This window comes from Durio zibethinus, chromosome 6 (assembly GCF_047325235.1).
Source record: "Durio zibethinus cultivar Kanyao isolate XHJ-2024 chromosome 6, ASM4732523v1, whole genome shotgun sequence".
Classification (NCBI taxonomy): Eukaryota; Viridiplantae; Streptophyta; class Magnoliopsida; order Malvales; family Malvaceae; genus Durio; species Durio zibethinus.
The window spans coordinates 28,560,896-28,573,448 of record NC_143167.1 but is presented as its reverse complement, the minus strand read 5'-3'; the positions used below and the strand labels follow the sequence as shown (position 1 = coordinate 28,573,448).

Here is a 12,553-nt window from a genome sequence, read left to right as displayed (position 1 = left end):
TAGCTACATGTAATGTTGCATCATTGCATGCATGCACATGTACTTAGTTTGCATGTCAGATATGATCAGATGACTTTGAAAAAGAAAATAAAGAAGCTATGCACTTATTTTGCTCAACCACTGTGGGCCTGACCTGAGAAAATATTGAGCTTTCCTTTAATATGTATAATAAATTAATATAGATAAATAGATTTTTGTTAGGCCAAATTGACTCTATTCATTTAAATCAACGAAAATATAATTAAATAATTAATTAATTATATAAATAATAATAATTTAATATAATTTGATCTAATTAATTTATACTAAATTATTATTTTTTACATGATTTATTTATTATTTGATTATATTTTTATTAATTTAAATGAATAAAAACTATTTGATTTAATAAATAATATTAAAGTTGTAGTGATCTCTAATAATTTTAAAGGTTTCGTATATACTATTAGATAAGAGTTGGACCAAATCCGATTTGATTGGGCCAATATTCGAATCCTTTGAATCAATCGTTTCAATGGGAACTGGACCCGATCAGCCCACACCGCACCCTAATTACCCCAAGACTTCCCAAAGAAAACCCAGGAAGGAGAGGTTTAGTTCGCATTACGACAATACCTCACCGTTCCCAATCGGTACGTAAATTTCTTCACTACTTGCCGTTCTATTTCCTTTTTGTTTTGAAAATTTTGAGGTGTTTATTTATGAGGATCGAATTTCATCTCATGTAAACGCTCTTCGCTTAGTGACGATCCCCTTTAACATTTTAATCCCTCCTTAGGGTTTTTCATTTTTGTTTTATTTATCAACAAAGTAATATATAATTTTGTCTTGAGACTGAAATTTAATTGCTTGCAAAAAGTTAGGTTCCAAATTTCAAATGCAAATGTATGCTTCATTGAATCATTTGTCACCTATAGTTATAATCGAAGTGATTATGTTATGGTTAAATCTTTAATATGGTTAAAAATGGTGGTATTTTTCTATAGTTATAACCTAAGTTATTATGTTATGGTTAAGTATGATTCAGGGAATTTGATGGTATCTTAATTGGATTGTGCTGTAGTAAGTATGAAGGTGCGATCATCAGTGAAAAAGATGTGTGAATTCTGCAGAACCGTTAAGCGCCGTGGACGGGTATATGTACTATGCACTGCCAACCCTAAGCATAAGCAGCGGCAAGGCATGTCCACATTTGCTTCTCAAGGCACATTGCTTCCTTCGTATGGTCCTCTCCTCACAGTTGCTTTATCTTTTCGTGTGTTTTAGTCCCTCCTAGTTCACTTACTGTATGAATTTAGTGGCAGCTTAGATTCTGGACCCTTTACTGGCAATTATACTGCAAATTGTTTGATGTTTACTTGTTTTCTGAATTGGGATGCTATTAACTCTTCGTTTTTCAATTGTCTTTATAGTGTTAGCTTTTAGTGAAAGGTACTTTCTTTTGATTTAGAAGATAAAGGGTTGTTTTGATAAAATTAGACAAGGAACAAATACACGCAATTAACTTGTTTTTGAAAATACAGGCTGATATATTATTTTCAGTATGTTTTGAATTTTTTTCAATATGATTCCATAATCTTTAATTAGGTATAGATACGTGCTGTTGTGAGGGAATGTTTTTACCCTACAAAAATTTTTTAAGTTTCCGTACTTCACACTGGTATGCATTTCCTTGGCTGTCCTGTACAAAATATTGACTGAGTGCCATATGCTAAGTAAATGCTATTTCATTGTTTTGGACAACACCTAGGGAAGTGATGCATTTTTTTTTTTTATTGGAAGAAGAAGATAGGGCTATCTTTATATCTGGTAAAACTTGATCAGTTGATCTAAAGCCCTTTAGTTTCCTGACAAAAATGACTTGTGCCTTGATATTCAAAGAAAATCTTCCTGGTCATAGCCATTGATTTATTGGTATAAATAGGTTATTTCCATTCTTGTTTCTTCAAAGCCAATCCTAAGCATCAAACTGAACTCTGTTATGTGATGAAAATAACAATGACAATTATGATAAAAGCAAAATGTTAGTGTAGTTTTTTGTTTCTCTGAGTTCTGATCTTCTGTGCACTTAGGGCCTAGAGGAAGGTGTTTAAGTATTTTTATGGAAGTTTTCGATCTAATGAAACTATAAAGTAAAAACGCCATAACCATAAGGTTTGTGTTATATTAACTTCTCCCTTACCAAAAGTCAATACTTGGGTAATTGGTTGTTTGAATTGCTACGAATTTCCTCAATCACTATTTTTCTAAGCTCTTAGGTAATCAATTTTACAGTTGACCTTTCAGCGAAGCATTCTTTTCTTTGAGAAGGTTTTTAATGATATCATTGATGCTGCTGCTTAATGGAAATATCTGTTAGATCAATGCAAAAGATTTTTGTCTGAATTCCTTCAACTTTGAATGTTTTATATATTTATAGATTATAGGTTTGAAAACTTGAAGGCGTCAGCTCGAATCATGACACGATACTATTCATTCTCTTGGAATAAATTATATACATGAAACAAACATTTAGTTTACCGAAAATTCCAGGTGAAGGTGGAAAAAAAGAAGAAAACAGTGAAAAGTTTTGTCTTTCTTAATTTCTTTACATTGTAAAAAGGTCTCAACAGAGGGCTTCAACCATATTGAATCTTTAAATTAACCAGAGGATGTCAGTACTTGATGAATTGGTAAAATGATAATTTGGGGGCTAATAGGGACCCAATTGTCTAGCTGATAATATTACTTGTTGCTCTGACTCTGTCAAGCGCAAAGCTTTTGCAGTTAAGAGCTCTTTGCTGCTTATGGATTTAGCTTCTAAATCAATTCTTAAGGAATGCCTCCAAAGACTCTAAGCAAGTTTTCCATCTTAAGTACATTTGAGGACATGCACCAGTGTGTGCACATGATTTACTGCAATAAAATGCACCAAACCTTTTAGAAATCTTTAGGGTACATCTTAATTTTTGGACAGATATGGCCTTACTCTATTTTATGACTCATATAAACGTTGATGTCTTTTATTTAAATTCTATAATTTATGCTTTTCTTTTATCTTATTTTACATTTGAGGAACTTTTCAAGCTGATGTACCTTTTTTGCATTCCTTTTACCACACCAGTTTGATGTATTGTTGTTGTATGGTGCTCTTGATTAAACAATACATGCTTTCAGCTCTCTTGTTACCTCTCAAGTTGGGGTATTGATGTGATTTTGTTGTGATTTACCAGCTAAATGGTTTACCATATTTAGCCATTTGCTACTAAAATGCCTATCCTAGCTGTTAGGACTGAGAAAAAAAGTGAGAAAATCAATTCAAAATCATAGTGTTCGGTTTGGTTTTCTTCTTATTCAGTTTTGATATTAAAATGTTTCAATTGGGTTTGATTTGGTTTTCGGATCATGAAGTGAAAAAACCAAAAATAGTCATACCAAACCGAATTATATTTTTTTTATTAGTTTTTCTATAATCTTAAAACTTTTATAAAGTAAAATAATTATTTTGTATCCAAATTTATTTAAATATATTAACAATAATAGAAACATTGTTAAAAAATTTTAAAAATTTCATAATGTGCTTGTTGAATCTTTACCAGGACGACAGAGACAAATGTCAAGCATGCAATTTTGCCCAGTTACAGCATGCGGCCGGGACTAGCATCCCTTCTTTCCGGAAGGCAAGAGCCTTCATTGATGATTGGATGGAGGGCTAACTTGGCATCTCTCTTATTCAAACGTGGAAATTAGGGGAACCAAATTACAGTTGTGGACTTGATATTCAACTGATGCTGCTGAAGCTAGGATTCTATGAATTTGTTTTCCATTGCTATTATATTAGTGAATAGTGATGCCGTATTTGGAATTATCTTCGGTATTTTGTTTCATCATGGTGCTGTACTTATTGTTGCAGTCCTAAAACAACTGTTGAAACACAGATATAGTTGAAATGGCAGTGCCTTTTGAGTCTTTGTGGTACGTGGGATTGCATTTATGCGCACGCCTTGGGGTGCATGCGGATAAGAACCAAGAGCAGCCTGGGATTATTGAGAAATTGGTACGAGTGTTCTGTAACCAATCTATTTCTTGGATTTATTTTATCCATGTTTACCTGGAAATGAAACATAAAAGCAGTAAAGGCAGAGGAGATCGTGGAGCTCTTTCATCCTTCTCCCTTGTGTTTCCTGCATTTTGTTTAAGGATGGGAAATGGGAGATGCCCAAGCCCTAACCATGCTCTGCGCATGGAAGAAAGAATGCGCTTTCTTTTATGTGGGCGCATTGACAATAAAGTCAATGTGTAAACATTGAGGTTCACTTCTGCCTATTGAAGGCAAAGAAGAAACCATTTAATTTCTTGTGGATTCGATGGCCAGCAATGTTTCAAGTGCTTGCTTTGGCATACACATCGGGGCACTTTTCTTGCTCTTGGAGCCTGGGGTTTTACTATTGATAATAACTTTAAGATAACCAAATTATGTATAATTGTTATGGGAGGTGGTGACATTGTTCGAATATGTAAATGGGCAGACAAAAATAAAAACATTGTGTAATAATATCAATTTTAAAGATAAAGATTTATTTATAGTTATGTTGTAGAGAATTTTTTAAATATGATTCGGTATTTTTTAATTTAATTTTTTCCTTGGGCAAATTAAAGGTGTATTTTTCGTAATGATTTGATGCATTTAAAATTTTATTTTTAAATTAAAATAAAACTTTTTATTTTTTTATTTTTGGCATTTTATACTATTATTATAAGGCTCGTAATCTTTATTTTTCTTTTTTCAACTAACAATAAGTCAATAATGTTACATTATTCTCTTCCATTAGTTTTACAACGGAGCCCATGTTTTGGTAGGCCAAATCCAAAACCCGAGGCCTTCTTTAGAATTCTGTTAGTTAAAAGACAGTTCCTCCGCCCGCATCCGCAACCCTGGCAAAGCATATATTACTCATTTACTCTCTCAGCTTTCACAAATTTCTCACTTCTTTAACTGCCCAGTCAAGTTGCAGCAACAACTGCTGTACCCCCTACTTTCAAAATATCTTCCCAACCCCACCATCCCAGAATTACAAAAAAAAAAAAAAGACAATTTCAAGTACCCGTTAATTCATTTCCAGATTCCTTGGTTTCTACTTCCGTTTGGGTATTGAAATTTTTTTATTTTGGATTATTGTTGCTGTTGTTGGTGGTTGTGACTTGAGACTGGCACTGATGGTTGGTGTTATTTGATTGTTTCGCCGCAATAGAAAAAGCATGGTGACTGTTAATAGTTTGATCACTAGTTGGATCGGTGACCTTCTCGCTTGCATGGGGTAAGTATTTGGTTTCTTTTTCTTAATGATTTCAATGTTTGTTTCTTTTTGGATAAGTTTTTTTGGATGAGTTTTTGGGTTTTCTTTTTCCTTTTTATTTTCACTGTTTATACTAAAAGCTCATTTTAAGGTGGTATAGACTTGACTTGTTTGAATGTTGACCCTTTTTTTTTTTCATATTATTGGACTAAGAATAGGAAGATTGTATGGTGCTTTTTTTCTACCTACAGTAGAAATGAGATTAATATTTTCCACTATATGATTGAGTGTCAAAATGGTACTTGTACTAGTGGTTGTGGCAGTTTAGCCCCAGTTTTTTACTCACGATTAGCAATTTGATAGAATATGAGATTACTAGGATCACAAACATGGTAAAGGGAAGGTCTTAATTTGGAGTTAGGGTGAAAACCCCGTTTTTTGAGGAAAGCATCAACCGAACGGTTAACTAGATTTTTTTTAATTTTTTTTTTGGGGGGGGGGGGGGTGAGGGGGAGATCCTGCTATTAGGATTTAGATACAATGACATGGCTGTTTATGCGCAACACTCTGTGAACTGTTTGATTGGATAGAACAAAATCCTGAGTTAGAAGACATGTGAGTCTCGTATGTGGTGGTGAACAAGGTTTTTTTTTTTTTTTGGGTGAAACTTAGTATAGTTTTCTTGGTTTTATTATTTTGTAAGGACGGAACTTTAGTACCATAAAAAGATGGTAATACTAAAGACATTTGTAGAGGGAAAAGTAGAAAATAGATAAAGCTTTACAGGTTAAATTACCTGTTACCGAAGCTAGTCCTGGCTCCCCACTTCACAACAAAACTGCCTCTAGTTGGTCAGTCTAGGAATTGTTGAAAGGGCCTAGTCTCTTTGACCAAACGAAACTTCCTATACTTGGGAAAATCCATATTCTGTCAAATCAATCTCCTATAAAGTAAAGTATCCCTGCTGTAAAGGGCAGTTGCTGCAGTACATGGTCTTTTCAAATTGACGTGTATAGCCAGATTTAGCTGCTTATGTATGCCAAGGCATTAATTCTATAATTGGGAAAGAAGGTTTCTTTTTCGCCTAGACTGAAAGGGAAAAGGTGTGTAAGTGGAACAAGGCATAATATGCCTTGCTCCTTACTTTTGTATATTTAGGCTTAAATATTCTGTAAAGAAAATTATAATGTAGTGCATTTTATGTATGTGGGAACGAACGTGCCCATTTTTCGCTGCTGGGAAACCAATTATAATACCATTTCTCTATGAAAAGTTTTCAGCTTTCAAATTGATAATATGGTTTTCTTCCATTTTGTTAGCCGATCTTTCAACTGTCTTCATTTCAATGATGGAAATCACACTTGTAAATACTAGTCAACTGGTCAAGCTGGCCAACAGACAGTGGTGGATACATGCTTGAAGGTGTGGTGTCGATATATACACCCCCAAAGATTGAAAAACAAGAAAATTTGAAGGAAAATTTTTTTTGGACACCCTCAAAATTTTTTCATGGACACTCTTTCCATGGATAAAATTGGTAAATCTGTTGACAGTTTTTTATATAGATTATAAGTGGGCATCTTTGAAAAAAAATCTTGGATCCGTCGTTGCTAACAGAAGTAGAGTTTATTCATTTATTGTATTTTCAACTATGATATCATTCTTCTTGGAGATATAGTTCACAAATTGCTTAAGAATGTAGCTTACAGAATGTTTCCTTGAAGTTAGATCGGTCCTATGGTGACATTGTTGATGCAATCCGAGCATAACTAGTGAGTCTCAGTGATATCTATTCCTGATAGATTAAAAGAAAAAGGGAACATGGAGCTTTCCACTGAATTTTTTTGTTGAAAATGTTAAAACCTTTTGCTGTGAGCTAAGTTCTGCTTCAGCTTCTTGCTAGACGTTTTATATAAATGTGTGTGGTTTAACCTGGTTTTTAACAGAGCAGTGGTTGTTTTGGCTGCTGCACTAAGCCTACACCGGTTATTGCTGTGGATGAGCCATCAAAAGGATTGAGAATTCAAGGGCGTGTAGTGAGGAAACCTAGCATTTCAGATGATTTTTGGAGCAACTGTACATATGATTTGGAAAACAGTGCTGTTCAATCTCAAATAAGCTTGTCTTCAATCGGTGCATCAAATCCGACTCTAAGTCAATGCAGTAGCAATGGTGGTGTAGGCAACCCATCTGATTTTGTAAATCAGGGCAAGTTTTACTTATTATACTCTTTATCATGTCCACAAACTATATGACACCGAGGACAGATAATTGAAATTTTACTCATGACATTGTTGTGAACTTTGAGTTTGTCAAAATTAAATTGTGCAGTTATATTTTTGTTAATCGCAGGTTTTATTGTTTGGAATCAGACCCGACTCGAATGGATGGGAAGTAGTAGGCCTAGGAATCATGCTCAACAAAGTAAAGAGCCCATATCAAGGTGTGTCACTCATTATTTTAACATTTTATGTTTCAACGTGATATGCTATCCAGGAAATTTATGGAGCAAAGTGTTGTTCATCTGTTAAAGTAGTTGCCCATTTATTAGATAGTTTCCTTTACCAACAAAAAGTTGTCTCGATTTAGTGACATTCAATGAGTCAAAGAAATGGTGTGAAATAAATATCAAGTCTTGCTAGCAGGTACCATACTCCCTTCTAATGAACGAGGCAATACTATACTTCGACTGGCACCAAATTCTGGACCACTCATTGAAAATAGAAGTACATTGAATACAGGTGAACTTTTGACATTAGCAGATTGTGTCCATTGGACAAATATAGGTGCTAATGCTATCAAGTTTTACTGCTTGAGAGTACCAAAAGCAAGCATGACATTTTTGGGTATAAAGTGCTAACTCCTAAAGTATGGAAATCTAGGGAGAAGCTGGCCAACTTATATAGAACATGATAGTAAGAACATGACAGCAGCTTCTTTGTGAATACATCACCCCATTCTGTTCCAGATTGTACTCAAAAAAATATAGCTGTCTGGCAAAAGCTTTTTTATGTGATGAATTCAGTGATAAGTGATGGGTATATAACACTGAGAAGTGAAGTCTTATGCTATGAGCAAGTAAGGTAAAGAGCGCATGTGTTAAGCTGTGAAGAAACGTTAGAGAGGCCGGAGAAAGGTCTAATTGAAAATGAAAAGTAATCTTTTAGTAGTTTGTGTTCATCCCACTTATGCTTAATTTCCCTAATCTTACATTGTTACAGTTGGAATGCAACTTATGAAAGTTTACAAGGGACGAGGAATCCATTCCCCCGGCCAATTCCTCTTTCTGTAAGTCCACTTTGCGTGTTGCTGGCTCTTAAGTACCTTGCCCTGCATTTATATTTGTTTTTGCTGCCTTCTAACCATGACTTAATTGGCAGCAAATGATTGATTTTCTGGTGGAAGTATGGGAGCAGGAGGGATTGTATGATTGAAGTCTATCAGAGAAAGAAAAGAGTTTCTGATTTTTACTTAATTAACAATTGTCCATCTTTATAATTTTGAACACTTAAGAGAAGTTGTATATAGCTGTGGGAAAAGGAAGAAACAAGATGATCAAAATACAGTTTTTATATCATTTGTATAATTTCATAATTGCTAAAGGGTATAAAAGGTTCTTAAACAAAAATTTTATAATCATTGAAGTTCTTATCATTGTATTACAATTTATTAAGTTTTCAAACATCTATTTTTATCAATTTAGTTTTTATTAAACAAACATTAATTAATCAACATTCATTTTCCTCTACTCGAGAGTTTAATTGGGGTGAAAATAAATTTCTAAAGGTTCAAACTGACTAAATAAAAAATTTAAAAATTAATTAATTGTAATAAAATGATAAAGATTTAAATGATTATAGAACTTTTTTAAGAGGTTTTTTTTATCTGTTTTTTCTTTTATCTCACCTTTTTTTTTTATTTTCTTCTTTTTTGCCAAGGTCAACCTTTGTTGAGTTTCTCCGATTACGATTTGAAGTAAATGGAGAATAGATAAGCGGGTGTTTGGAATCCTATGGTTAAGAAACTCTAGAGACGATAACCAAGAATATAGAAAGCCTTTTTTTATTCTTTTTTGTTAAATAGAGACACAAAGCATGGTGTCACCTTCAAGACTTGCAAAAACCAGCCTCTGGAAATAGTCTTTGGGATTGGCACATTTATATGCGCAAAGGAAAAGTTGACATAACCCTAATTGTGTGTTCACTAAATTTAGTGAAAATTTTGTGAAGAATCTTAAAAAATCTCAATCAATTAATCAAAGGTTAGTTTAATATTACTGATTTAGTTGAAAAAAATTTGACTGAAAAAGGTCCATAAAAATGTGATAAAAAATATTTTTAAAAATTTTAAAGTATTTGATATTGTTATGAAAAAATGTTTTTTGAGTAATTGAAATTTTTTTAAAAAATATGTATAAAATATTAAAAAGTATAGAGATGATGTAGTGAATTTTGTATTCCAAACATAATATTTTATGACAAAAACATCTTTTGAAAAGTTTTTTTATTTGTTTGATTGTAAATTAGATTTTTAAATTAAAAAATTACAAATTATTTTATTTAAGATTGAGATCGGATAAAAACAGTTTTTGAAAATAAAAACTATTTTCAATAACAATTTTAAACTAGGCGCAGCTCACCGACTGAGAAAACAGAGTTGTACAACGTTACTTGACACGATACGCGAGCAGGCGTTATTAGGAAAACAAGATAATCTAGAATTTTCCAGTTTAACTTTAGATGATTCTTTTTCATTTGTGTTCTGATTTAACGTATGGAATTTGAACTCAGGAATTGGCGTCCGGCTCAAAGACTTCTAGTTGGCCATATCAAGCAAATAGTAGTTGGATTCGTTTGCCCCAAAGAAAAAAAATAAGCAAAGAAAAAACCAGCTAAACTTGTACCCTCTGAATATGAAGCTGAAGCAGCCTCTTTAATGAAGATGTCCCAATAATGTGAACCAAGAAAACAAACATGAGGTGGTGGTTGTTGAATGCTAATGATACACATATTGATTCATCAGAATGTGTAGGCTGATGATGAAATGGGTTGGTCAGAACAATGGTTGTTGAATATTACGCGTCAGATCTTTGATGGTGGCTATCATCTTCTTTTACGACTAGAGAATAATATTATTGTTCATGACGCCGAAGGTTCAGCTTCACCTAATAGATCTTGATCGAATATAATAATATATTAGAATAATGGCTTTCACATTGACCTGACGACCACCATTTTCAGAAATGACCAAATGCATGCAAAAGATTAAATGAACCTTGAGAACTAATCACCTAATGATCTCACTCACATGAATGATGGTTTTTTTTTTTTTTTTTTCTCTCTCCTATGCTTTTGGCTCATTTTACATAGGATATGCATTTTGTATATGTTCTTTCATTTGTCGCTTTCTTCTTATTTCATAGCAATCTGCTTAATAAGACAAATTAAGAGTTACATGCATTCTAATTACAACCATGATTACATTAAGAAAAAATTTAGATGAAATTTTTTAAGTAAAATTTATAAATTTTTTTTTATTAAAAACGATTAAGTAAAAATTAAAATCGATAATTAAAAGTTTTTAATATATAAATAATATAAGTAAATTTTTAAAAATAAATTAATAAATTTTGATATATTTTTTAGATTGTTATTTTTAGGTAAAAATTTTAATAAAATTTTTATAGTTAAATAATACTGATCAAATTTAAATTAAATTGTAAAATATTTGTAATAATTTTTTATATATTATTTATCTTCTCGTTAAACTCTTTTAATCAATCAAATTTTAATTTAATCATTTTTATTAAAGAATTTCACAAAACTGAACTTAGAGAATTTAATGTAAAATTTATTTATACTAATATTTGCTTATGATGAGACTTTCAAAATATCAATAACAAAAAAAAAAAATATTTTTTTATATTTAAAATTATAAAAAATTAACTCTGTTCATTAAAATTAACTGATTCTAAATACTCTATTAACAGATCATAACGCACTTTGCTTATTTCAAATGAGAATGGCAGGGCAGTCGTCCCCACAACACCTGCTTTTCAACACCCGGGCTCTTGGAAAAGCAGGAGTTTCAAGTTCTGGTCCTTCAAATATATAGCTCTAAAAATCTCTTGCAGTACAGTGGAGAGCTAATATGTGGAACCTATGCCTAGTTTTACAATTTCATGGCAATATTACCATCTCAATATTACAATTTCATGCCAGTCCATTTGTGAAGAATACTTGAGAACGTAAAGGAAGATAAGTGATTGGGGAACCCAAAAGTTCAAAAAAGGAATTTCTTTTAGAAAAAGTGAGAGAAATTTAATCCTTGAGTAGATTAAATTCATGAATGTATCAATGAAAAAGAAATATTTTCATTTAACAGCAATTAACATAAAAAAAAGATTATTATATTTTTATCTTCAAAATACTTGCAAATTGTATACATATATATATGCTTAATATATCTATATATAATATATATTGAAATTTTTATATAGTATATATTTTGATAAATAAATAAAGATGTTCAAAATATATTCAAGATCATATATATTAAAATAAAAAAATGTGAATAAATTGAACTTAAACTTTAATTTAATTAATTTATAAATAATTATTTTTAAAAATACATATAACATGTTTAAAGTTTAAATTTCAATAGTCATTTTTCTTATTTTAAAATTACAACTTTTTTTTAATAGAAGAATATAATTAAATTCGTGGCTTGAAAGGTAAGGGAGGAATTTTTGAAAAAATCAACTCTAGAGGTGCATGAACACAAAGGATAAACATCACAACAACGATGACCTGTTATCCAACCCTTCCGCAGTACTTGCCAAGGACAGCAGGGATTATGGGAAGCCAACCAAACCTCTCACTTGGGAAAGGGCCATTTTCTAATTTTAGAATCACTTTAATTTTGTATGCCCTTTGAATATGTTGTTATCGTTACATCTTTTTCACCCCCCATGACTTCAACATTTTGATCAATTAAATTTAATCCAAATAAGATTTAGAATTTCACTAAAAATAGAAATAAGCTTTTGATTTTTTATTACATGGAATTAAAGTTATCAATTTGTATTTTGTTATTAAAATCTGTACATTACATAATTGTTTCATATTTTGTTAAAATTTTCTTGTTTGATTTATAGAGTTTATAAAATAATACTTAGTATTTGAATTTATTTAGATGATATGGATGATAAATATTTGAGAGATTGTTATTTTAATAATTATGAAAATTTAAAAATTGGAATTTATTCATTAATTTTA

At 31.6% G+C, this 12,553-nt stretch overlaps 2 protein-coding genes across 3 annotated transcripts; both read left to right on the top strand.

Moving 5' to 3' along the window:
* The first annotated feature begins 477 nt into the window (after nucleotides 1–477).
* On the top strand, nucleotides 478–3,957 carry LOC111286321 (uncharacterized). 2 transcript variants are annotated; one of them, XM_022876231.2, is made up of 3 exons: nucleotides 478–632; nucleotides 1,064–1,220; nucleotides 3,579–3,957. In XM_022876231.2, exons 1-3 carry the CDS (start codon nucleotides 515–517, stop codon nucleotides 3,727–3,729), a joined length of 426 nt encoding a protein of 141 aa, XP_022731966.2. In that variant the 5' UTR covers nucleotides 478–514; the 3' UTR covers nucleotides 3,730–3,957. The 2 variants fall into 2 exon arrangements, with proteins under 2 accessions (XP_022731966.2, XP_089618695.1); XM_089762569.1 differs by lacking the exon at nucleotides 478–632 and adding an exon at nucleotides 637–724.
* Nucleotides 3,958–4,669: 712 nt separating this feature from the next.
* Nucleotides 4,670–8,915, top strand: LOC111285467 (uncharacterized). Its single transcript, XM_022874943.2, has 5 exons — nucleotides 4,670–5,297; nucleotides 7,228–7,484; nucleotides 7,629–7,719; nucleotides 8,498–8,564; nucleotides 8,657–8,915. Exons 1-5 carry the CDS (start codon nucleotides 5,239–5,241, stop codon nucleotides 8,708–8,710), a joined length of 528 nt encoding a protein of 175 aa, XP_022730678.1. The 5' UTR covers nucleotides 4,670–5,238; the 3' UTR covers nucleotides 8,711–8,915.
* The last annotated feature ends 3,638 nt before the right edge of the window (nucleotides 8,916–12,553 follow it).